The 25,110-nt window shown below is 41.4% G+C and overlaps 1 protein-coding gene across 1 annotated transcript in view; it reads right to left on the reverse strand.

Annotated features, from left to right (window-relative positions):
- Nucleotides 1-25,110, reverse strand: part of MCHR2 (melanin concentrating hormone receptor 2) — a 516,813-nt gene that overhangs the window by 73,206 nt on the left and 418,497 nt on the right. The window contains exon 5 of the mRNA XM_063919680.1: nucleotides 17,655-17,774. Within this exon, the coding sequence (XP_063775750.1) occupies nucleotides 17,655-17,774 (120 nt within the window). The remainder of the gene's footprint in view (nucleotides 1-17,654; nucleotides 17,775-25,110) is intronic.

A 25,110-nucleotide genomic window follows, 5' to 3' on the forward strand; every position in this document is an offset into this window, starting at 1 on the left:
AGTGTGATAAAACTTATAAGTTTATTTTGGTTTTTATTACTAAAAGTACCGGAACTTACGCCCGGAAGTGGTCATAGCATTTAGCGGGAACCACATGTTCTTAAAGAATACTTTAAAAAATATTTTAAAAATACTAATATATATATATAATTCAAATTTCTAACATTTAAACTTGTGTGAAACCGGAGATATTTGTTGCTATATAGTTAAAAATAAAATAAATATTTAAGGGAGTAAGAGTAAAATCACAAAATGCATTTCTGGCCCAGTAGTAAGAGGGTTAAAACAGAACAAGTGTGGATTGTGTTTAGTGGGCAATAGTAGTTTTTATTGCTCACATTTATCGAAGTTGTGTGAGTTGTTTTATTGCATACGCACATTAGTACACGTGGTACGGAACGTGAGGACAGCGTACAAAAACGTGCACGTGGCGCAAGGCTGCACAAGTGGCATAGAGGTACGCACGGTTGCGTAATTACACAAGCTTGCGTAGGGTTGTGTGCGCATAATAAAACCACACGATAGTTCGTTTAGTTTAAAGGTGGGATAGTAGCTACGCTACAATAGCACCAAACTACCCGGTTTCTAAAGAAATTTAATATAAAAACAAAATTTAGTATAAATAATTTTTTTTAATTGCCTCTGGGGGTAAGGCTGCCAACTTGAGTGAATCCTAATTTTCTGTACAGAAAAACCAAGTATACCTGAGCGAGCGAACGTAGGAGTGAGTGAAATTCGAACCCCGTAATCCGGGATCCCGTCGTTTGGTACATCAAGTGAGTGGAGACTTGGTGGCGTGAGGCAGCTGACTCACGTTAGTATAAGGTTTAATACGCAAATCGTGAGGTGATTTGTAAAGGAGCATGATAGTGCATTGTATTGCGAAGTATTGAAGTTAAAAGGTTTTTGTATTACGCTCCAGACTGAGGGTCCCAGTTTGTATAATGACCCGTGGTCGTATGGCAGATAAGTAACAAGTACCTATATGCTGTGCGATTGGACCGCGCACTTGTGGGTGCAATATATATAGTGCAACTGGATACCCCTTTATGAGCTTTTGCGTAAAATTGCGGTACCATTAGCACTGTATAGAGCATACGCAAGTGTGATTTGTGTATAAGGTTATAGGGAGTTTTCGCTGGTCTCTCTCAGGAAAATCTCCAGCGGTGTATATTCATTGGAATAGGTAAGTCACTCCTAAACACTTCCAGTGAATAGAAATCAGATAGGGACCTCACTGGGTACGCGGTGGTCACTATTGGAGTGAATCGTGGTACTCAGCGGAGAAGGAGTGGGTGAAAGCGTTCTAAGAACTATCTCTGTCTATTTGTATTGTGCATTGGGGATTGCATAAAAGGAAAAAGTCTGCGATGCGATCCAGTTGCACAAGCGGTGGACGTTTTGTAGCCAGGGTTCAGGTTGAAGAGCCGCGGCCCAAGGGGTCAGCGAGGTTTGTTATGTGTGGTAAATATGGATCACACACTGAAGACTTTTTGTCTGAATGGGTACATATGACTGACAAAGATAGGGTACCATTCCCTAAGGTGGGCAGCTTTGAACCAGAGGTACTACAGAACTTAAGGTTAAGGATATGTCTGATAAAATCCAAGAAACAAAGGATTAAACATACAGATTGTTTAAATTTATGGCAACAGGAGGGGGATATGCAAAGGGAATTAGCTTGCGCAGTAGGTTCCAAACCTAGCGGGAAAACAATGGCGACCGCACCACCACCACCATATATTGTGGGGGAGAAAATGGCTACAGGCAATGATACATTGGTACAGAATAGGAGTGTAATTGATAAATGTACTAACCCTAACCCTTGCCAGTTGTATCCTGTTTTAAATTTTCCCCATGACTGTGAGCAGGAAGATGAGCCCAGCACGATATCGGCACTCTCTCTAGCAGCCACCATACAAGACACTCAGGTGGGCACGGCCCAACCAACAAGAGCAGTAGTCAGGCCCCCTAGCGGAGGGATAAGTGAGGTCGTGTCCACAGGTAAGTACGGTACCGTACATTATGCAGAAACCATAGCACCCCACATTGTAGAATCAAACCAGAATGATGTAATTGAATTCAATCCTGTCAGGGTGATTGCAGTCCCCAATGGGAAGACTGACGCTCAGGGAGTAACTCCCATCAGGAACATTGCCATGCATTGTCCCTGGTCCCGGACAGAATTAAGGTCAATTATGTCAGAATTTCCCGATCCCAGAAAAGATCTAGTCGCATGCCAGAGGTTCATTAAAGAGTTAGGTAACGCCACCGAACCCTCAAACAAAGATTGGCGAACAGTGCTACGGGTATGTTTACCCTCCAATATTGACCCCGCGAAATTTATAACTGATTGTAATTTAGACGCAGGAGTACCTCTTACTGATGAATACAATCAGGAGAATGTACGGCAAATCAATCTGCAATTAGGAGTATATTTCCCTACTGTTGTCAAATGGAATAAAATCTTTTCCATAAGACAAAAGGAAGGTGAAATCTCATCTGAATATTTCCATCGAGCACTGCAGAAAATGTCTAGATACACTGGGATCGAGGACATAAAAGATAATGCGCATTACAGGGAGGTAGCTGTTACTGTATTAATGGACGGGTTAAAGGAGGCATTAAGAACAAAGGTACAGACCTCGCTACCAAACTGGAGAGGTATTTCGGAGGCTGCATTGAGAGAGTCCGCTATCGAGCATGATAGGAACATCAGTAAGCACAGGGAGTCTCAGGGGGAAAAGCTGATGACTGTGAGTATAAACACACTTACAAAAAAGTCATATCAGCCGAAACCTCAGACCCCTGATGGTAACTCACGTGTAGTAACCTGCTATACTTGTCACAAAGTAGGACATTACTCAGGGGAATGTAGGAATAAAGGTACACATCATGTATATCGACCCCCTATACCAGAATATGGACCGCACTACAATGTACCTAATTGGGATCAGGAACCGCGTAGAAGGGTTTACGAGCCACACGCAGGGGAAACAAGGAGGTACCCAACAAGGAGGGACTGGCAGGCCTCCGAAAACTCACAGCTACCCCCTTCACATATTGTAGCTGCCAATGCGCTGTGGGAGGGTCTCACCACACAATAGGGGTTGGGCCACACCTGTAGTCTGCAGCCAGTGAAGTTGATTGCTAGCCTTGGTAGTGAACCTGAGGTCACGGTTGATGTAGCTGGTGTACCATTACCTTTCCTCGTAGATACAGGGGCGGCCAGGTCAGTGTTAAATTCAACAGTAGGTGTAAAAACCACGGGTAAAACAATTTTGGCAATGGGAGTAACAGGAACGATGCAGCAATACCCTTTGAGTAGACCTGAAGAGATTACGATAGGGCCCCTGCAGACCAAACACTCTTTTCTGCTGGCTGCATCGGCTCCGACTAATCTGCTCGGCAGAGATTTATTGTGTAAAATGCGGTGTGTCATATATTGTACTCCTGAGGGTGTCTTCTTGGATATACCCGAGAATCACGTTCAAGAAGTGTAAGATATATTAGACACCCCTCAAAGGCTAATGTCGAATTCTACTGTTATAGACAAGTGTCCATCAAAGGTAGAGGAAATGATCTCACAAATACCGGGTTCCCTTTGGACCAAAGATGGACAAGACACTGGATTGATGGCGAATGTAGCTCCAGTAGTAGTGCAAGTAAAAGATGGTAGGATAGCTCCAAAAATCCCTCAGTATCCTCTGAAGCCAGAGGTAGAATTAGGAGTGTACCCCGTCATAGAGCGGTTGCTACAACAGGGCATCCTAGTCAGAACGTCCAGCACTGCCAATAGTCCCATCTTCCCTGTGAAAAAGAGTGGGGAGAGGGGTTACAGGCTAGTGCAGGATCTAAGGGGGATAAACAAGATAGTTGAGAGCCAATTCCCCGTAGTGCCCAATCCAGCTGTCATCCTCATGCAAATACCCCCTACTGCAAAATTCTTCACTGTCATCGACCTCTGTTCTGCCTTCTTTTCTGTCCCTCTGCACCCTGACAGCCAATATCTTTTTGCTTTTACATACAGGGGAGTACAGTACACCTGGACTCGACTTCCCCAAGGTTTCATTGACAGCCCGAGTATTTTCTCCCAGGCCTTGCATGACTGTTTACAATCCTTTCAACCTGAGAGTGGATCAGTACTAATACAAAATGTCGATGACTTATTGTTGTGTTCTGACTCACTCGAATCGTCCTTGAAAGACACGAAACAGCTTCTGTTTCATCTTTCCCAAACGGGACACAAGGTTTCAAAGGATAAGTTGCAGTTGTGCCAGACCAGGGTAAAATATTTGGGACATTGCTTGACTCAAGGACTTAGACACCTCACTGCTGACAGAATACAGGCGATTCGCGACATGACTCTGCCACAAATGCAACAACAGATCCGCACTTTCCTTGGAATGTGTGGGTACTGCCTAAACTGGATTCCAGGGTTCTCTATACTGGCTTTACCTTTGCAAGAAATGGTCTCTTCAAACAAACCAGAACGGGTCTCACACACAGATGAGTCCGAACTGGCCTTTGAGAGACTCAAACAGTGCCTATCACAGGCACCTGCATTAGGTATGCCAGATTATGGGAAGCCCTTTGAATTATACAGTACAGAAAGTGCAGGGTGCGCAGCAGGAGTTTTAACCCAGAGACATGGTGATGCCAGCAGGCCGGTAGCTAACTACAGTGCACAGTTGGACACCGTAGCGCGGTCACTCCACACATGCTTGCGAAGTGTTGCAGCGATAGCTTTGCTAGTAAGTAAAAGCGAAGACGTAGTGTTAGGACACAACCTGACAATCCATACACCTCATGCTGTATCAGCCTTACTGAACTCCGCCCAAACCAGACATGTCTCATCTGCTCGGTTTACAAAGTGGGAATTATCACTGATGGCCCCTGTAAACATCACCATAAAGAGATGCAGCTCACTAAATCCTGCAACTTACTTGCCAAGTGTGCCTGGACAGGCACAAAGGGTGGAGGATGAGAATGATGGTGAAGGAGGATTTAGTGCAGACACTGATATGCATGATTGTATGGAATACCTGAATCAGACTTTCACTGCGAGACCTAACGTTAGTGACAACCCACTGGAAGGCGTAGATTTTACCTTTTACACTGACGGTAGTTGCCACAGACAGACGGACTCGGGAGACCTGTGCACTGGATACGCAGTTGTAGACGACAGAGGTATCATAGAAGCTGAACCCCTGGGCCCACTGCACTCAGCACAAGTTGCTGAGCTGGTCGCCCTAACCAGAGCGTGTGAATTGGCCAAGCGTAAGTCAGCTAATATATACACAGATTCTAGGTATGCCTTTGGAGTGGTGCATGATTTCGGGGCCCTATGGCGCCTCAGAAATTTCATGACGGCAGCTGGCACACCTGTAGCGCATGCTTCCCACATAAAAAGGCTTCTAACAGCGATACAGGAACCAGACAGAGTGGCTGTTATCAAGTGTAAAGCACATACTTACAACCAAGACCCAATTTCACTTGGTAACAGCCGGGCAGACGAAGCTGCTAAATTAGCAGCCAGCACCCCCATAAAAACGAACATCACATCACTGATGACATTCAACACAATCAATACACAACAATTAATTGAAATGCAAGATTTGTGTTCTTTACAGGAAAAGGCAGTCTGGAGGTCAAAGGGATATGGCCAGGAATCCTCAGGACTGTGGACAGGTGGACAAGGTAAGCCAGTAGCCCCCAGAGCATATCTTCCAAGCTTAGCTGAGGTGGCACATGATCTGACTCATCTGGGTAAAGAGGGTATGTGTAAGCTGTTGAGAGCCTACTGGTGTGCGCCAGGATTCTCTTCTCATGCAGGTAAGAGAGCAATGACATGTTTTACTTGCTTGAGGAAGAATATTGGAAAGTCAATACCAACAGAGCCATCCCATATCCCTCCGACAGACGGTCCTTTTCAGGTAATACAAATCGATTTCATACAGTTACCACCCTGTAGGAATTTAAAATATGTGTTAGTTTGTATTGACGTATTTTCAAATTGGGTAGAAGCGTTCCCTGCTGCCACAAATACTGCTACGTTCACTGCAAAGAAAATTGTGCAGGAATTTCTGTGTAGATATGGTATCCCTAGAATAATTGAAAGTGATAGGGGTACCCATTTTACAGATGAAGTCTTTCAGGTAATGTGCAAACTGATGGGAATTAATAGCAAGCCGCATACTCCGTACCGTCCACAGGCGAGTGCAAAGGTGGAGAGAGTGAACAGCACTATTAAGAACAAGCTGAGCAAATTAATGGTTGAAACTGGATTGTCGTGGCCAGAAGCTTTGCCACTAGTGTTGTACAGCATCAGAACCACTCCCAGGTCTCCCCTTAACCTATCACCCTTTGAAATCCTTTTTGGTCGACAACCTCATGTAATGATAGACCCCCAGGATGATTTGAAATGTAATAATGAAGTGACTGTGAAATATTTGGTTGGGATGAGCCAGCAGCTGAGAAATCAACAAAGAAATTTAAAGCTGGTGATTCCTGACCTGCCGAACAGTAATTGTCATGACATTGAACCTGGGGATTATGTGATGATTCGAAATTTCTTACACTCAGGTTGCCTCATAGACAGGTGGGAAGGATTATATCAAGTCTTGTTAACCAGCACAACAGCATTGAAAGTCGCCGAAAGAGAGACTTGGATCCACTCGTCCCACTGCAAGAAGGTCGCTGACCCGGAGAGAACTCGTGACAAAGAGCAGAGTGTAGAGAATCTCGTATCACTGGAGTGTCTGTTCCGGGAAAGTTGAGAGGCAGGACTGTTGAAGGGCATCTGAGCACAGAGAGTAACAAGAGCTAGAACGGTTATAGTACCACTTTCTTTTTTCACCTCCCCCTATATTTTTTCCTTTCTTTTCTCCTTCTTATTTTCCTCCTTTCCCCTAACGCAATGGATCAATCACAAGAGACTGCGTTTCGGGTTCTGTTAGTAATTCTGGTTTTGATAAGGACAGTTTGTTTTTGGTGAGGATCCCAGAGAGGTCGAGCAGGGATCTGAAATGGGTTCTGATGGCAAGTACGAATTTGTAGGATCTCAGGATCAGCACATCATTTTGATAAATGCTGGCATCAGTAAGCGCTCTGGTAGTCAAGGAGCTCGGAGGCACTGTGAGGGGTTAATGTCTGATGAATATTGCATTTGTAGGAATTGTGAGAATATAGTTAAGGATGGGTGCATCCAGAGATGTCAGTCCAACCTTAATATCGACATGGACCGTCATCCGTTGAGTGATTACCACTCACTAGTGGGTAAGGTCTTAAACCAGACAGAATGCTGGGTGAGCTCACAGGTACCTCAAGGTCAGAGCAAGTCAGGATTAGTACTATACCCTTTAGCAATAGATAAGGTACTCGAATTACAGGGTGGGAGACCGGTGGACAAGAAATTCAATATTTCTAGGCCCCCTAGTTTGAAGCTCCACCAGTATCATGTAGACAGATCCTTACTATGTTTTAATATTTCCAATTACCGAAAACCGGGAAATTGGGAAGTGACGTGGAATAACCAGACAATGATCTTTTCACACAGAGCTGATAGGATACCCATAGACTCTGAACTTGTACGCCAAATAGCCAACAGTGGGAGGTATTTTCGGTATAGGTATACTCGTGGAAGCAAGACCATGTGGGTTAGAAAAGTATCGCCAGGGTATTGTGCTCATATCATCCAGCCCGATACTTGTACTGAGCAGATAGAACTGGGGATGGGTTTCTTTACTTGGAAAGTTTGTAATATGGTGATGTTATATTTTGTCCCTTTTGTTCTCCCAGATGACGCCTATTTCATATGTGGGAGGAAGGCGTACAAGTGGCTTGCCCCTAGCTCAGAGGGATTGTGTTACATTAGGAGAGTACTGCCAGAGGTCATGACCATAACCCATGATAAGATGAAAGACGTTCACCGCAGTGCTCAGGCTCCTTATACTCATACTCACTATGAACACATCGTCAAGAGACACCTCATAGATAGGGCAGAGCACGCAGCCTCTGATTTGATCCACGAATCCACCGGGATTCAATTCCTTCTCGCATTAGACATCACCCGTACTGCCAGAGGAATTATAAATTATAGGTATATCCATGCGCTAGCGAACTTGTAGATAATATCACTGAGATGTATGACTACACCTTCAGGTATACGGGAAAAGAGTTACAAGCTTACAAGAAGGAACTGATTCAGCACAGGATGGTCCTAAATTATATCACAGCCGAGACAGGTGGGTACTGTGTTACTCTGGCAACTCAATATGGGGTGAAGTGCTGTACGCATATTACAAACAGCACTGATGACCCAACGGAGATTATCGATTAAAAGATGGACGATATCTTACAGTTGAAGTGGGAGTTCAGGAGGAAACACAACCTTACCTTGGCGACTGTGAGTAATGAACTGACCGGCTGGGTTTCATGGTTGAACCCACGAAATTGGTTCTCAGGTTTAGGAGAGTGGGCTCAAAATGTTATTATGAGTGTAGGGAAGTTTCTCCTTTGTATCCTGGGAGTCGTCATAATTATTGGTTTGATATTTAGGTGTGTTCGAATTCTGACGCGGCACAAGCACGGCACAAAATTGATGAGTCTAAGGAGCGAGGGCGCTGTTTTAGCAGCAGACTTAATTTATGACCCATCCTTAGAGACAGTGTTATGATAAGGATTGCAAATGAATTTCATGGCCTGTTTCTTTCACCCGTTTCTCTTTTGTTTCCCCCTGTGCCCAGATACATCATTCCGGAAAAGACATCTGCCCTACCCAAAATGTTTATGTGAATGTATTTTAGATATGTGTCTTATCTTCATCTCTGCAACCTCCAGTTAATAGCACACATAGTCGACAGGTGATATCCACATATACTAGGACTCACTTATGCTTCCCCCTCCATGTATCATCAACTAAATGTGCACCCCATTTGTTTTAACAAGAAGCCGAAAATAGCTCTGTAGTGTTTGTTGGCCCATTTACAGACTCTTAATACGGGATGAGAAGGATTTAATGTATACTTTGCAATACCTCGAAGCTTATTTAGAACATATACGGCACGATGATACATGCCCCTCATGCTTTTTACTATCCCACTAGGTCACATTTCCTACCTACCACTCTCCCCCGACCGTCCAAAACTTCTGTAGATATTGTGTAGATATTTTTCTGTTTAGTGATTAGATAGTGGCAGTTATTGGTGACTGCCAAAGGGTGGACTGTCAAAGTCGAAAAATATTGCAGTACACACATCACTTCCAAACTACACACAGATAGCCTCCGCGTGTGTACTTGTTCTGCTGTGCGTGCACATATTCGCAATTTGCGTATGGTCGCTCCCGCGGTCGTGAGCATCAGCGCGTGGTATGGGTATTTACGGTAGAGTTTGTGATCGCATGGAAAGCTATCAAAACACATTACATATTTAATCCAAATAGTGCACAATGTACACATAGTCCCCCTGCACCACACCAGAAAGTAACAACAGTTTAAATGGTTTCAGAACAAAGGGATTCACCTTTACAGAATAGGAGGGGACAGAACAAGGTCATAAGGTGGTGTTTGGTATCCAGCTGTAGGGTATTTTAAGGGTAACATTCCGGTGTTGGTTTGAGGAAGATCGCATGTTCCTGCGGACAGTTATGTGCAGAAGCAGAATATAGATATAAACTGTATTTACTGTACATTATGTATGCGGCGGGAAGCCAGAGGAGACCACCCACAAGAGCAGTTGGAATGGACATCGCCCACCTATTCAAACCGACCTATGACCTCTCTTGTACTGTAAAAGTGCATCCCTGTGTCCAATGGACAAAGGGATTTCAGTATCCATTGTATTGAGTTTTGGAGGAAAGAGAGCTTGCTACAGGCCTGGTCAGACACAAGACTCACAAAGTTATCTATTAGATGACCGAGGACCGGGCCGGGAAGCGCAAGCAAATCTACTCACGTATGTACCATTGAATGTAGCCATTTACTCTGTTATATTGTATTGTATTATTTGTATTGTAACCAGCTTTCAGCAATAGTACGCTGTGGTTTCGGAACCCAGCGGTTTAATCACAATCTGGTGTCGTGTCTTCATTGCCCTGCTAAGGTTTAAAGTGTTTTATCATTGCATTGCATTACTGTAAAGGTTTAAAGTGTATCTCTGGGTGTGTGCACGCTGTGTGTACTTTGTACCCCCAGCGCAGCGTTTGTACGCAAAGTCCGTACAGTGATACGGGACTCCGTACGCAAATAGTGTATAAAGTACGTAGCGTGTGTACTAAGTTTAGCGGCCGCAGCGGCTCCATGGTAAAGTGTATTCTAAGTGTGTATAAGGTATAGCTTTCATTCCTGTAAGATAATCAGCATTATCAATATATATATATATATATATATATATATATATATATATAAAGAAAACTAAAAAGCTTTACATATTGTGCAAATCCTAGACAAATTGCTATCACAATTGAGACCATGGTGATATTTTAATATTTTCTTTTTTAAGAAATGTGAAAAAAAACAGGAAAAGTCAGAAGTCTCTTCTTGGAACCTATCTTTTTGTATTTCCTTTCTCAGGGGATGATGTAGATCAGTGGTTAATTTCATAATCAGCTCTGAGGAAGAATATACAGTATGAAGTTCATTGTATACAATGATAGGTAGATGCTCACTGCATACCCTCCAACATTTTATACATAAAAATCGGTACACATTAGAAAAGGGGCGTGGCCACGGGTAAAGGGAGTGTGGCCATGCCCCCTTTCCTATACTTTCAATGGAAATCGGTACACACCATAAAAAAATGCCACTGTACCTGCTCAAAGGTACAGTTGGAGGGTATGTCATTGGTTGCTTTACTATCCTTGTGGTATGAGTAACTTTTATCAAAAATGATTTGGCACACATATGGTATAATGGTGATATTTAAACATGAACACATATGAAGCAAATAGGTTATCTATATTCCACGTGTTTGCTACGGGTTGGGTATGCGTGACCAGCTGTCACCATGCCAATGCCGGTATCCCGGCTTTCAGATGCCTGCCGGGGGGGAGGGGGGAGGGGGGGGGGGTAAGCAGAACCAAGCCCACTGCAGGCTCGCTGCGCTCACCCCACTGCTCTCGCCATGCTGGAAGCTTGGTGGCTTGCTACGCTCGCCACAGGTTATAGTCACACTCTATGGGTTTCCTGGACACCCATGAGTGGGAATAGTCCCTGTTAATCGGCATATTGACTGCCAGGACTGTAAGGGGGCGGGATACCAGCGTCGGTCTTGTGACCAGCGGTCTCCTGACCGCCAGTCACGTAATTACCTCCCGTTTGCCTCAGTAATTGTTTCTTACAATGGCTCTTGCTGTACCATTTCTGTGCATTTGGTTAATATGAAAACCTACAAATACATCCATTCAGTTTGAAGTTCTGATTAGTCAATAATCTGAATTTTATTGCTGTGTCTATACACTTATTTGCTGTAGTATTAGACTAATCATTTACATTTTAGGATGGTATTGCCATTATATTAAATATTGTATCTTTTGACAGTAGAGTCATACATGTATTGAATGTACTGTATGTGCCCTTGAAACATTTTTTTTCCTTTTGACTAATAAGCTTTCTCTGAGATTAAGCATACTTATTTTAATAACTTTCTTTGATTATTAATGTCAATAGTGTAGATACAAATGGAAATGTTTCTAACAAGGGTAACTGACTTATTCATAAAGATTGTCTGGTTTCCATCTATAAAATTCATTGCTGTTATATAAAACATATATTGAAGTATAGCACTACAATAGTTTGAGCTCTTTTAATGCCAATTCTGTACCTCTTATTCCTCAGTGTGACCAGTAGCGGATCTTACTATGGGCACGCAGGATTTTTGCCCGGGTTGCCGCCGTCGTCCAGAGGGCGCCGCCGCCGTGGCAAGATCCACTACTGGTGGTGGCAGCCGGTGCTGTGCGCGATGACAGCATCGCACACCACGCGGCATTGTGGGACCGGCACATAGACACTAGGGGTCATAATTGATAATTTAAAAAAGCAGTTGTTATTGTTATTCATTTTTTGTTGGGACTGGTTGAAGGTAGGGAGGCCTATTTATTAAACAATGGTGATGTTGATTTAACACTGGGGGAAGGATGCCTTATGGATGAATTGAATCAGTGTTGGACTGGGGCATGAAAGGACCCTGTGGGACTGCAACAGTAGAGCCCTGCTGAAGGAATATGGCCAACCACCTGAAGAGGAAAGGCTGACCATCAGAGGTGCAGAAAAAAGAACAATATTTGCCTGGGCACCTCAACTGTTTGATTCTTTGTCATGTCAGTCAGCGTTAGGCCTCTCTCCAACCCATACCAACCATTTCCAATACATGGGTCATGCTCTGTACTCAATTTCTAAGTGCATGCAGCCAGAGAAGTAACTAGACATTTTGGTGCCCTGTGCCAGAAAGAGAATTGATGCCTTCTCCCCCCATATTCAAAATATGGACATTGTGTACAAAAAGGCACATGGCAAAATTATAGGGGTATGACTTTATAGTGAAGGGGTGTGGCTTCATGGGGAAGGGGCATCACATTACACCACACAGTAGTGTCTGTTAGTCACATTAACATCTGTAATTCAAATGATGACACGCAGTAGTACCCCTTATACATGTTACACCACACAGTAGTACTCCTTATGCACATTATGCCACACAGTAGTACCCCTTATACACAATACACCATACAGTAGTGCTCCTTTTACATGTTATGCCACACAGTAGTAACCCATATACATGTTACGCCACACAGTAGTACCTCTTATACTGTATACATCACACCACAGTAGAGTTGCTTATACATTTTACTCCATAGTAGAGCCCCTTATACATGTTACACCACAGAAGAGCCCCTTATACACATTATGTCATGTAGAGCCACTTTAAACCACAGTAGAGCCGCCTATACATTTTATGCCATAGTAGAGCCCAGATAAAGCCCCTTATACACATTATGCCAGCTGACAGGTGATCCCAGATGGATGCAGCACTATCTGCAACAACCTGGTTACCTCCCTGCATGCAGCTCACTCATTAGCACAGTAGTATGAAGTCGGACATACATCCTAATTATCTTTGCAGTGGGTTAAAGTCCTGACTCAGAGGGCTGGAAATCCAAATATGGGCTGTGCAGGCTGAATCAGTTCTAATGAAGGTACTATTCTTTTCTATCAGTTCTAGCAGATGCTGCTTTTTCTAATTGCTGCTTGTCTAAACCATGGGGTGTTATATCAGTTATTGTAATAAACTGTTAATTCTTAGACTATTTGGAGTGTTTATATACTGTATGTGGAGTTTGGCATAATCTCCAAGCACCGGGAGTCCTACTCTCCCTATGCAGTGAACGGGACCTGGGTCAGATGACCCGGGTTACCCGTTCATAATGCCCTGTAACTTGTGTCCTTCTCTGACCAACCCTGGTATCTAGCCAGGTTGGATTCCCAGGATACTGGACCTGGGTTAACCCTTTTACACCGAGCCACAACCCAGGTTAATGGAGGTGTAAAAGGGGAATTAGTAAAGAAAAGCTATTTTATTATTATTTATATGAATTCAACTGACACTAATTTTCCAATCAGAGATGGGTGAATTCATTTTTCCAATTCTGAAATTAGGTTTAAATTTAGAGATTGGTTGGCAACCCTTCGTCCCTCTAGAATTAGAGCAAGGCAAATTTAGTGGATTAATACAGCACATCTCTATCCAACTAACAAATCAGCATAAACTTTATTTCAGGAAAAATAGGCAAAATTAAAAAAAAAACTTTTCAATTAAACCCATAACTGTCTTAAATAATGATATTTAAAATATACATTTATTTGTCTTTTTCTCCCTTTCATTTGACAACAAAAACACCTGTAACAAAGTTATATGGTTCAATAAATATAGATAGGTATAGAAGTATAGTTTCATATTTATCTCTTAATCTGTAATTATTTATCTCACATCATTCCATGTCTATACATGCCCTATATTTCAATGTATACAAAATTTAAAAAAAATCTAAAAATAACTCCTAATAAGTAAAAGTAAACAAATGTACATATTTTTCTATTGCATTTTGCCAATTTATATTTATAATATTAGTCAGCTTTTGATACAAAATAAATTAATATTTCTTGTTAGTAAAACCCTTAAAAATACAAGTGTTTTGTTAATGTGGATGCTTCTACTTTAGTTATTCTGATGTAGTTTCAAAATAAATTAAGATCTCTCCAAAATGTCTTCTAAATAAGAGACAAATGTATTTTAATGTAAATGCTTCAATCTTTAGGCCAAACATAAAGATCTATCAATTACAAGGTTACATAATATTAGTCAGCTTTTGATACAAAATAAATTAATATTTCTTGTTAGTAAAACCCTTAAAAATACAAGTGTTTTGTTAATGTGGATGCTTCCACTTTAGTTATTCTGATGTAGTTTCAAAATAAATTAAGATCTCTCCAAAATGTCTTCTACATAAGAGACAAATGTATTTTAATGTAAATGCTTCAATCTTTAGGCCAAACATAAAGATCTATCAATTACAAGGTTACAACCCACAGGCTTTTCCACAGCACAATTAAATCCAGTGGTGTTTTATACCCCTTAAGCAGATTTTGAAATGGCTTTGACATGATCCTTTACCATGTTCTAAGAGATTAAAGCTGAACACTTTGTTGCAAACCAATTTAACGTGCCCTATCCATATTAAGCTTTTCAATTTTCCTTTACCTGACCTTTTTAGCAAAGATGAATATGGAATTCAAATAAAGAGATGCAGAAATGAATGATTTTCTATCTTTATCACACTTTAAACTGGCTATAATTTTTTTTTCCACTCAGTTAGCAATGAGGTGATGTATCATTCTCAGCTTTTCGTACTTCACAATCACAGTATATCATAGTTCACAAGTGGTAAATATAATGCAGGGTATAATGCAATACAATACAAATGGTTTTATTGTCACTAAAACAATAAGAATGAATAAGTAAAATTTCAATGCAGTACACCTATATTCCAGTCATATATAAAACAAAATGTTAAGAATTCAAACCAACAATTACAGAAGGGGAAAAAAACTACTAGTCTGGCAACCAAGACACCTGTAACATTTCCCGGAGGGCAAAAGAGAAAAGACTGAATGACATGGATGACTATAATCCATAATCATCTCATTTGCCTTAGCTAAACTTCTCATATCAAATACGTCATCCAACCCGGGCAAATATTGGCCAATGATCCTCACAGCAGAATAAATTACCCTAAGCAAAGCGATATGATCGCATTTGGTATTACCATGCCACACCATAGTCAGCAGACTCTCAATCACACAGCAGTAAAAATGAACAAGAATCGGTTTCTGCAAACCCTCTGCCCGAAGTCTCCTCATAAAGAAAAGGTGTTGCTGAGTCTTTCCAACCACAGCCGTGATATGCGAAGACCACGTCAAGTCCTCCAAAAAATTAATTCATAGGAACATATTTCCACAGACCCTCTCCACTACAGTATATTACCATCCAGGAGCAGCGGCTGTATGGAGGTTTTCCTTTACTCCCTAAAGTCAATCACCACCTCCTTTGTTTTCTTGAACGCAGATTATTGTTCTCTCCGCACTCAACAAGTTGTCTAACTTCCTCCATGTAGCTACTGTATTCTCTATGAAACTAAGAAAAGTCAAGCTGGTTCTCCTGGATAACAGTCAAATGTGTATTGAAAGCGCAAGAAAGATAAAAAAATACTAAAATTAAAAATTTTAGTAAAGATACCTGCTAATTGATCAGCACATACACACGTAAAACTTTATCCGGAATACAATCTGGACCAGGAGCCTTCCTAGCATGTTTTCTCTTAGACTAATGGGCCGATGTGGGAGAGATGTGTGCTGAGCGAACCGCTCAGCACAGTGCGATGTGTGCTGAGCGTGCGGGGGGAGACGGAGGGACTGCTCATATCACCCAGCGGGTGAAGTGAGCGACCCGCTAGATTGCCTGCATGCAGGCCAATCTAGCACCAGCGATAGTGATGCGCGGGGCTGCGCATCGCTATCGCTGTAGGGGGTACACACGGAGCGATAATGCTTAAATTCTAAGCAATCTAGTCAGATTGCTTAGAATATCGCTCCGTAAGTAACCCCCTTAAGCCTAATTTTAGATTCAGATAGATAAAGAGGACTATCTGATAGGTGAAAGGTTTTATGATTCTTTTTGCAAGAACCCATTAAACTTTTTTTTTTTTTTTTTTTTTGCAGTACTTAAAGTATATATTTAGCATTTTTCTTTATTAACTGCTCATGTAACATACTGTATTTCTCTTGTGATTTTGGTATATGGTAAATATTAATTGGTTGTTTTTTCTATCATACTTAAAATCAGATACTCCATTAAATGGATGGTAATTGTCTTTGAAGTCATGTATGTTTAAATGTGTTTTTACATTATTATCACCTATGCATGTATAGTATGATGTGTTATTGTTAGAAGTTTAGTTGCCAGAAATATGCTAACGATAGAGGCAGGGAAGCAGATACTGTACCTATTTCAGTACTGTGAAGGCATCAAGTCAGTTCACAATGAAAATGGTTGTACTCTATACCACAAGGCCTATGAAGTCACTTGGTTTTTGTGACATGGCAGTGTTTTTTTGGCGAGGAATAGTTGATCATAAATAATCTAAGGAAATATGCAGCTGCATCATTTTGATCACCACACTTGTTTATGGCAAAGGCGCAAACAATTTATCATCTCTTCTTTATAGGGAATGCAATCTCTCAACTACATTGTAATATTAGTCCAGATTAGTAACAGCACATGACCACCTGCACTTTGTATAACAGCATTAACTAAATTGTTCCCAAGGAGGAGATGAATCAAGCCTTGGAGAGAGATACAGTGGAGAGAGATAAAGTGCTATCTAATCAGCTCCTAACTGCCATATTACAGGCTGTGTGAAAAATGACAGTTAGGAGTTGGTTGGCTGGTGCTTTATCTACATCCACTTTTTCTCTCTCCACGGCTTAGTACATAGACTCCTTTTTTTATCTCTCTCCAAGGTTTGATACATTGTCCACCTTATCACTTCCATGTGTAATACTATTGTAGTTTTAGCAGTATCCTTTAGGATGGGACTCAAGACTAACAGACACCACCTGTATATTAATTTTCAGTAATGAGCAGATTTGTTTTTAAATTAAAATAAAGATACATCACAGTATCATGGGCATTTTAAGAGAGGGAAGGGGGCCGTGTGCAGACTCCGGGTAGGACCCCTGCTCTCCACTGTGCAGTAGACTCCAGCAGTGTGCCAGAGTCTACTGTGCATGCACAGGTCTCCGGAAACATGGCACCCACCATGGTCCAGAGACTAAATACCAAATGCGCATGCGTGACGTCCATTATTAAAGTGATTTATGCTGCAGCTGCTGTGGCTGCAGCTCCCGTCGCGGGACTCCGGAAATGTAAGTATAAAAACAGCATGGTTGCAATGTGTGTGATGTGGGCCCCCTTGGACCCAGGGGCCCATATGCACCTCACACATTGCACCCATGATAGAAATGCCAATGAACAGTACACTTTGTAAGTTATCTCTGTATCTAGTTGATAAAGCAGGGTGTAGGTTCAATAATCACTTACCGTCCTGCAGTTTTATTTTGATGATACATTTCCCACGTGTAACATAAAATTAAAATGTAGCAGGCCACTATTAGTGGTAAAGGAAAGAAGAATGTTGTGATTGTCAAGTATAATGTATACCTGTAAAACAAAATATAAGAAAACAGAATTAAATTAACTTACATTAGTCATTTAAAGAACATCACAACAATAGAGTCAATTCTGGCCTCATGTGTACAACATGATCTCCAGAACATCATTGTTCATGTTCTTAAGACTGTTTCCTCAGTATTCAGTATGGCTAGCTGGTGTCAAATTGTACAGTAGATTGAATATGAGGTTACCTGGCACATTGTATGCCACATGGATGCATTGGGCAAGTAAGTGACTAGCATGTGTGCACAAAAGCTTTGTCTATGATGTTAAAGGACTTATTCAGGACTTAAACAGGATGGAAACAGACAAACAACATTACAGCAAAGGAACAGACATACAACATGCCTTTCAACCTCATGCAAACTCATCTGTCCATTTAAACGTATGTACATATGTTTATCTCTCACATCCCCATACAGTCTAAGAACAGTTGTTATATTATGATTTGCTTGCAACTCATGTATGTTTTTTTATGTAATGTTTTGCTTGTAATTTGCATTGCATGTGTGGGGAAGTTTCTCAGTGAAACATAGTTTATTATTACATGCTGTCTGGTGTTTACCTCCTTTGATCGTTTGGTCATTTGTGGTCAGGTGTACTATATCTTTACATTTAGTGAGGTGTAGTCATGGTGTAAAGGACAGAGTGTGATTCCTGATTAGTAAAAAAAACAAAAAACAAATACCAAACACTGAGCAACATCACCAAACAGGTAATTTCAACTTGAAACTTGTCATTTATTTTGTACTGTCTGGACATGGCTACTAATAACAGATGCACAGACACAATTCTTAAAGTTATATGTGCAAATACCAGGAGCTTAGGAGACAAAATTCCAGAGCTAATTGCGATAATGACAAGGGATAACCTGGATATTGTGGCAATTATAGAGTCATGGTGCAATGAAAATCATGACTGGGACATAGCTATACCAGGATACAATTTATTTAGGAAGGACAGAATGGGAAGAATAGGAGGAGGGGTAGCAATGTATGTGAAAAAAAGCATAAATGCTACTTTAAAACAAAAAAATTGAAGACAAAATTGAGTCCCTTTGGGTCACCATAGGAACCAGGGAGAAGGACATTATTCACATTGGGGTGATCTATAGACCATCAGGCCAGGGGCAGGATTTGGACAGGGACCGATTATTGGACATCACTAAAATGGCTTTAAAGGGAGAAGTCATAATCATGGGAAACTTTAATTTACCTGTTGTAAATTGGGAGGGGTCTTTTGCAAGTTCAGCTACAAGTGGCAGATTTCTAAATTCCCTACAGGGAGCTTCTCTCCAGCAATTGGTGAGGGAGCCCACTCGCAAAGACTCAATATTAGATTTCATTCTTACAAATGGTGACAGGATATCAGACATATATGTGGGTGAGCACCTCGGATCCAGTGATCATCAAGCAGTATGATTTAGTATAAAGACTGGATCCAACTCCTGTCACACAAAAACAAAGGTGTTGGATTTTAGAAATGCTGACTTTGCAAAAATGAGGAGATGTTTAAGTGATTCATTGGCGGACTGGAGGAACTTGGAAGGAGTGCAGGAGAGGTGGGAAAAACTTAAAAGTGCAATACTAAGGGCAACAGACCTTTGTATCAAAAGGGTTAGGAAAAGCACCAGGAAAAGGAAGCCTATGTGGTTCACAAAAGAAGTATCAACTAGTGTGAAAGCAAAAAAGATGGCTTTTAGGAAATACAAACAGACTCAAAATAATAACGACAAAGAGGTGTATCTTGACAGATGGAAGGATGCTAAGAAAGTGATCAGACGTGCAAAGGCAGAAGCTGAGGAAAAAATGGCCCAGTCAGTATATAAAGGGGGGCAAAACTTTTTTAAAGTATATAAGTGAAAGGAGAAAACCAAATGGAGGAATAATAAGACTTAAGACAGAGAGTGAGCATTTGGAGGAGGGAGACATGGCAATAGCAGATCACCTAAATAATTATTTTTGCTCAGTATTTACTACAGAAGGAGAAGGGAAGGGGCCACAGTTAAGTTGCAAGGACATTCATAAAAAGAAGGTAGATTAAAGTACATTTACAGAGGAGAAGGTCCTAATGGAACTTTCAAAACTAAAAGTGGATAAATCAATGGGGCCAGATGGGATACATCCAAGGATACTAAAAGAGCTAAAAGATATGCTGGTGACACCTTATCATAATTATTTAACCAGTCACTAAATGCAGGTGCCATTCCAGAGGACTGGAAAAGAGCAAATGTAGTTCCACTGCACAAAAGTGGAAGTAAGGAAGAAGTAAGTACCTACAGACCAGTAAGCCTTACATCAGTAGTAGGGAAAGTAATGGAAAAACTATTAAAACAAATAGTTGTGGAATATCTTAAATCAAACAACTTACAGTATCCAAAACAGCATGGATTTACTGGTGGGAGATCATGCCAAACAAATCTTATTGACTGTTTTGACTCTGTGGCGAAAATAATAGATCAAGGGGGAGCTGTAGATGTAGCATATCTAGACTTTAGTAAGGCATTTGACACTGTCCCACATCGCAGACTGCTAAATAAACTTGAAAGCATAGGGGTGGATTATAAAACAGTTAAATGGATAAGAACCTGGTTGCAGGATAGGAAACAGACAGTTGTCGTAAATGGAGTGCAATCTATGGAGGGAAATGTTACTAGTGGAGTACCCCAGAGACCTGTACTTGGACCAGTTCTTTAATATCTTTGTTGGTGACATTGCAAATGGTATTGAAGGGAATGCCTTTTTGCAGATGATACAAAGATATGCAACAGGGTAGACACACTGGGAGGGTTAAAACAAATGACTGATGACCTAGGTAGGCTTGAGAAATGGTCAGGAACATGTTTAATGCTAAAAAATGCTAAATCATGCACTTCGGTCTCAAAAACCCAAGGGCTAACTATAGTATCAAGGGTACTATAATGGAAACTACTGAGGAGGAAAGGGATTTAGGAGTCACTATTTCAAGTGACTTAAAGGCAGGAAAGCACTGCAACAAAGCAATGAGAAAGGCAAGTCAGATGCTTGGTTGCATAGGGAGAGGAATCAGTAGCAGGAAAAAATAAGTAATAATGCCACTGTACAGGTCATTGGTACGGCCCCATCTGGAATACTGTGTCCAGTTCTGGAGACCATATCTCCAGAAGGATATAAATACATTAGAGAGTGTACAAAGAAGGGCAACTAAAATGGTGCATGGCCTACATCATAAAACTTATCCGGAAAGGCTAAAAGATCTTAACATGTATAGTTTGGAGGAGAGAAGGGAAAGGGGTGACATGATAGAAACTTTCAAATATACCAAGGGTCTTAACAAAGTTCAGGAGGGAAACATTCTTCAAAGGAAGAGAAATATTAGAACTCGAGGACATACACTGAAACTGAAGGGCGGGAGGTTCAGGGGAAATTTAAGGAAAAATTACTTCACAGAAAGGGTAGTGGATAAGTGGAATAGCCTCCCATCAGAGGTGGTAGAGGCTAAGACGGTAGAGCAATTTGAACATGCTTGGGATAGGCATATGAATATCCTTACAAAGAATTAAGGTTCAAAAAGGGTTGAGATTGCCTAAAGGATAAAAAAAGGGGCAGACTAGATGGGCCAAGTGGTTCTTATCTGCCATCAAATTCTATGTTTGCATGTTTCTAAGGTTGACTGAGAGAAGAGAGGTATGGTGTGGACTTCAAAGTAGGAGAAGTCAAAGCAAATGATTCTGAAGGTTAAACAGTCATTTGGTTCAGAAGTGTGAATCTATTTCAGCTTGTATAGAGTGAGGAGGATCTAAGGAATGCAGCATTTCAGAGATGCACAAAGGGATGCAAAGGAGGGCACTGTGGGTGAGTAGGATGGTGGTCATTAGGTCGATATGAGTTAGATCAACATACATTGTTTTGTCGACATGCATTAGGTCGACATGATCATTAGGTCGACATGTACTAGGTCGACATGGAAAAAGGTCGACATGAGTTTTGTGACTTTTTTGGTGCCGTGACTAAGGGGCCCACTAATGTCCAGACCAGCAATTAGTTATCACCCTACCCCCCACCGCAGACGATTTTGAGCAAGGTCAGATGATTGGCCCAGTACAGAGAGCAGGTTGGGCCCACTGCCTGATTAATTTGCCACTTAACTTAGGGAGGTAGGGCTGACCTTTTGTGTGCTGGACTGATAGAGGAGTCCTGCCACCTATCAGTGCTTATGATCACAGCCACTTACTGCCTCTAAATAACAGACAGCTGTACATTTTTTTCTGATTCACAGTTGTTTGTGAGTTAAAGGAAACTCACAACCAGTGTAACTGACACTGTCAGAGTCTGCATGACTGAATGCCAAACTAAGGTAAGCACAAGGGGTGGGAGCCCCTATAAGGGACATAACAGAGGCTGCTGTGTTCCTTCTCCCACCATAGTGTATGCCCCCTTCTCTCCGCACCACGCAGGACACTGTGCTTGCACCTCTTTCACCTGCTGCCTGTCCCTTTCTCCCATCTCCTTCCCATTGACTTACTGCCTCTCCCTGTCACCAACATCCTCCCTATCATTCACAGCCTCTTCCTGTCACCCACTGTCTCCTCCTGTCACCCACTGCCTCCCCCTGCCACCCCCTCTCTGTCTCCCCTGGCCTTCTGATGTCACCCACTGCCATGTGGCATATTGTGAACTTGGGTTGGGGTGGAGAAGGGGGCCCAAATTATATTTTTGCACCTAGGCCTACCACTAACAAGTTCCACCACTGGTTCATTGTTTTGTTGTCTTACCAAGACTGCGGATACCACATGGCATGAAAGGGACCTGTAAAGTGGAGAATGAGGGATATGTGAGAGTGTGTTTACTTAAAAATATAATAAAATATACAATGTCCACATAATGTCTTTATTTTAAAACATTTCTACATGTGGACTACAGGTGCCAGTGGGCCTTTCATACAGTATCTGGGCATGCTGGCACTTGTGGTTTTACAAGTGCCATCATGGCAGGACAGGTTTTTGGGGACTTTTGGCCACCTGTAAAATGCAATCTTAATCAACTCTTTTATGGCTATTTCCCCTGCACCCACTGCCACCAGAGGTGCAAGGAAAGTAGTCATTGGTGGGGGGACCCCATTATTATTATTTTTTAGCAGGGGTCCCCACTTCTCTAGGGATTCCTGCCCTGGGATGACCAGTTTGGTGCTGCTTGCCATTATTGCAGGGGTATTCCATGCTGTGCGTCAAACAGAGGTGGGCTGGGCCAGGGGGCAGGGAGGCAGTGCCTTCCTGGCCGGTCCCATTTTCAGCAGGATGGGTCAGCTGTTGGTAACTGCAGTGTTTCTCAATGGGCCACGGAGTGCGCTGTCTATTGCTGGAGGAAGTAGCAGTTCCCGGCCATGAGTTACCGCATGTACAGTGCAGACTTGTGGACCTGCCCACTTTGTATGCATCTCTCTCCTCATTCTTCCAGTGTCAGGTAGTCTCAGTTACTGAATCACTAGGTGGCTGCCACAATTAAGGATATGCCATCATCCTTGGTGTGCCTATCCCCAGTAGTCCCCAGCTATTTGTCTCTAATCCCTGGCTCCCTGTCTACCACCACCAACATTCAGCCACCTCCTTTTCCTGTCCTTGGCTCCCCTCCACCTTTTATAAAAAGCTTTACACCTGTCCCTCCTATCCCCGCCTCCCTAAAGGACACAGTAACAAGTCAGCTGAGATTGAGGTAAGAACCCCCTTATTTTGTGTATCCACCTTATCTATAACATGTCACGCTTAATCTTTTTATGTGTGGGTGTATTTGTGTATTTCTCTTTTAGTATTTTTTCTGTTTTATTGCTGTTTATGACTTTACATTCTGTTTAGAATGATATAATTTATTTCCTATTTTCATTGTATCTATTTCAATGTCTAGGGTATATATTTTTCTTATTATCATTGGCCCTCATTCAGATGTAGTTGGAGTTGCTATCGCTGCTGCTTACATAGAAACAGCAGCAACAGCACTAATATGGTAGAGCACCAGGGGGCGTCACGCCCCATGAATACACACAGTGGTTTAATCTGCTACACAATTCAAATTGGCCTGTCAGAAATCTTTATAAGATTTTGCTGTCTGTTACAAGCTCTTCATATGTAGCAGCCACTTCAATAGTAGCACATGTAGAAAACAAATTAAGTAAAAGCTTGTGGAGCTGTTAGACTGCAAATAGAGGTGGCCCAGAACATTTTCAATCTATTTTTAAAGACTGCAATTGTACATAGTAATGAATTAAGAAAGACAATGTCCAAACAGCACCTTTACTCACTAATGATCTTTTCATATTAAACAAAAATTAGTTTTGTCCGCTACTCATGATACTGTGATTAACAAATTTCGATCCATGTTCAGTGGCATCTTATACTCTAGGAAAAGGAAGGAACCTTTTAGTTAACACTACAGCAAACTGTGTAATTCAGTCTCGGTTTGAATTATTTAAAAAATAATTCCTTTTACGCACACCTTACTGAGATGTGATGCCATGTGTAATCTGGATTTCCATCCTTTCCTGCTTGCTTTCACTATTGTTTCAAAACAAGTATAACTGTACATTTAAATTGAGCATAAAAAGTAACAGGAACGAAAAGGCTAAAAGTTACATATTATCATTACACATAGGCAGTATTAGCTGCAAAGTACATAAAGTTATTTCAGATATAGGCAATCAAATTAATAAAAAAAATAAAAATAAACAGGCATAGTGCTCAAAAATATTAGCCAATACAAAGTTATAATTACATTATTTATTACAATTATTCACAAATGCAAATCTACACACACACACACACACACACACACACACACACACACACACACACACACACACACATACCCACCATAAAATGATATAGTACAAAATGTTGTCACGTTTTCTTGGTCCCTTGATGAATGTAGGACCAGAACATTGAATGATCAAATTACAGTTAAACGTAAGAAATGTGTATGCCGTTATTTTGTACTTCCCATAAAATTAGCGGGAATGTGTTTTGAGCTCTATTTATTTAACACTTGTAGCTCCTTGCACATTGAATCAGGAGCGGTCTTACATTTTTCCTAGAAACGCCATGGCAGCAGTCTCATAAATTTACAGTATGTGAGTTTTTCCCCATATGGATTATGTTGGATCAATAAAAGAAAAAGATTGTGGGAAAGGATTTATTACACTTACTGCACTATAGAAAAATATGGGTAGCAAGGCATTGGCTTTTTAATGATGCATTATTATCCATGCACTTACAGTATATGTATTCAGATGGGGCACTATGAATTATTTATTTAGAGGGGGCATTATGTTTATTTATTCACTACTAAGTACACAT

This window comes from Pseudophryne corroboree, chromosome 4 (assembly GCF_028390025.1).
Source record: "Pseudophryne corroboree isolate aPseCor3 chromosome 4, aPseCor3.hap2, whole genome shotgun sequence".
Classification (NCBI taxonomy): Eukaryota; Metazoa; Chordata; class Amphibia; order Anura; family Myobatrachidae; genus Pseudophryne; species Pseudophryne corroboree.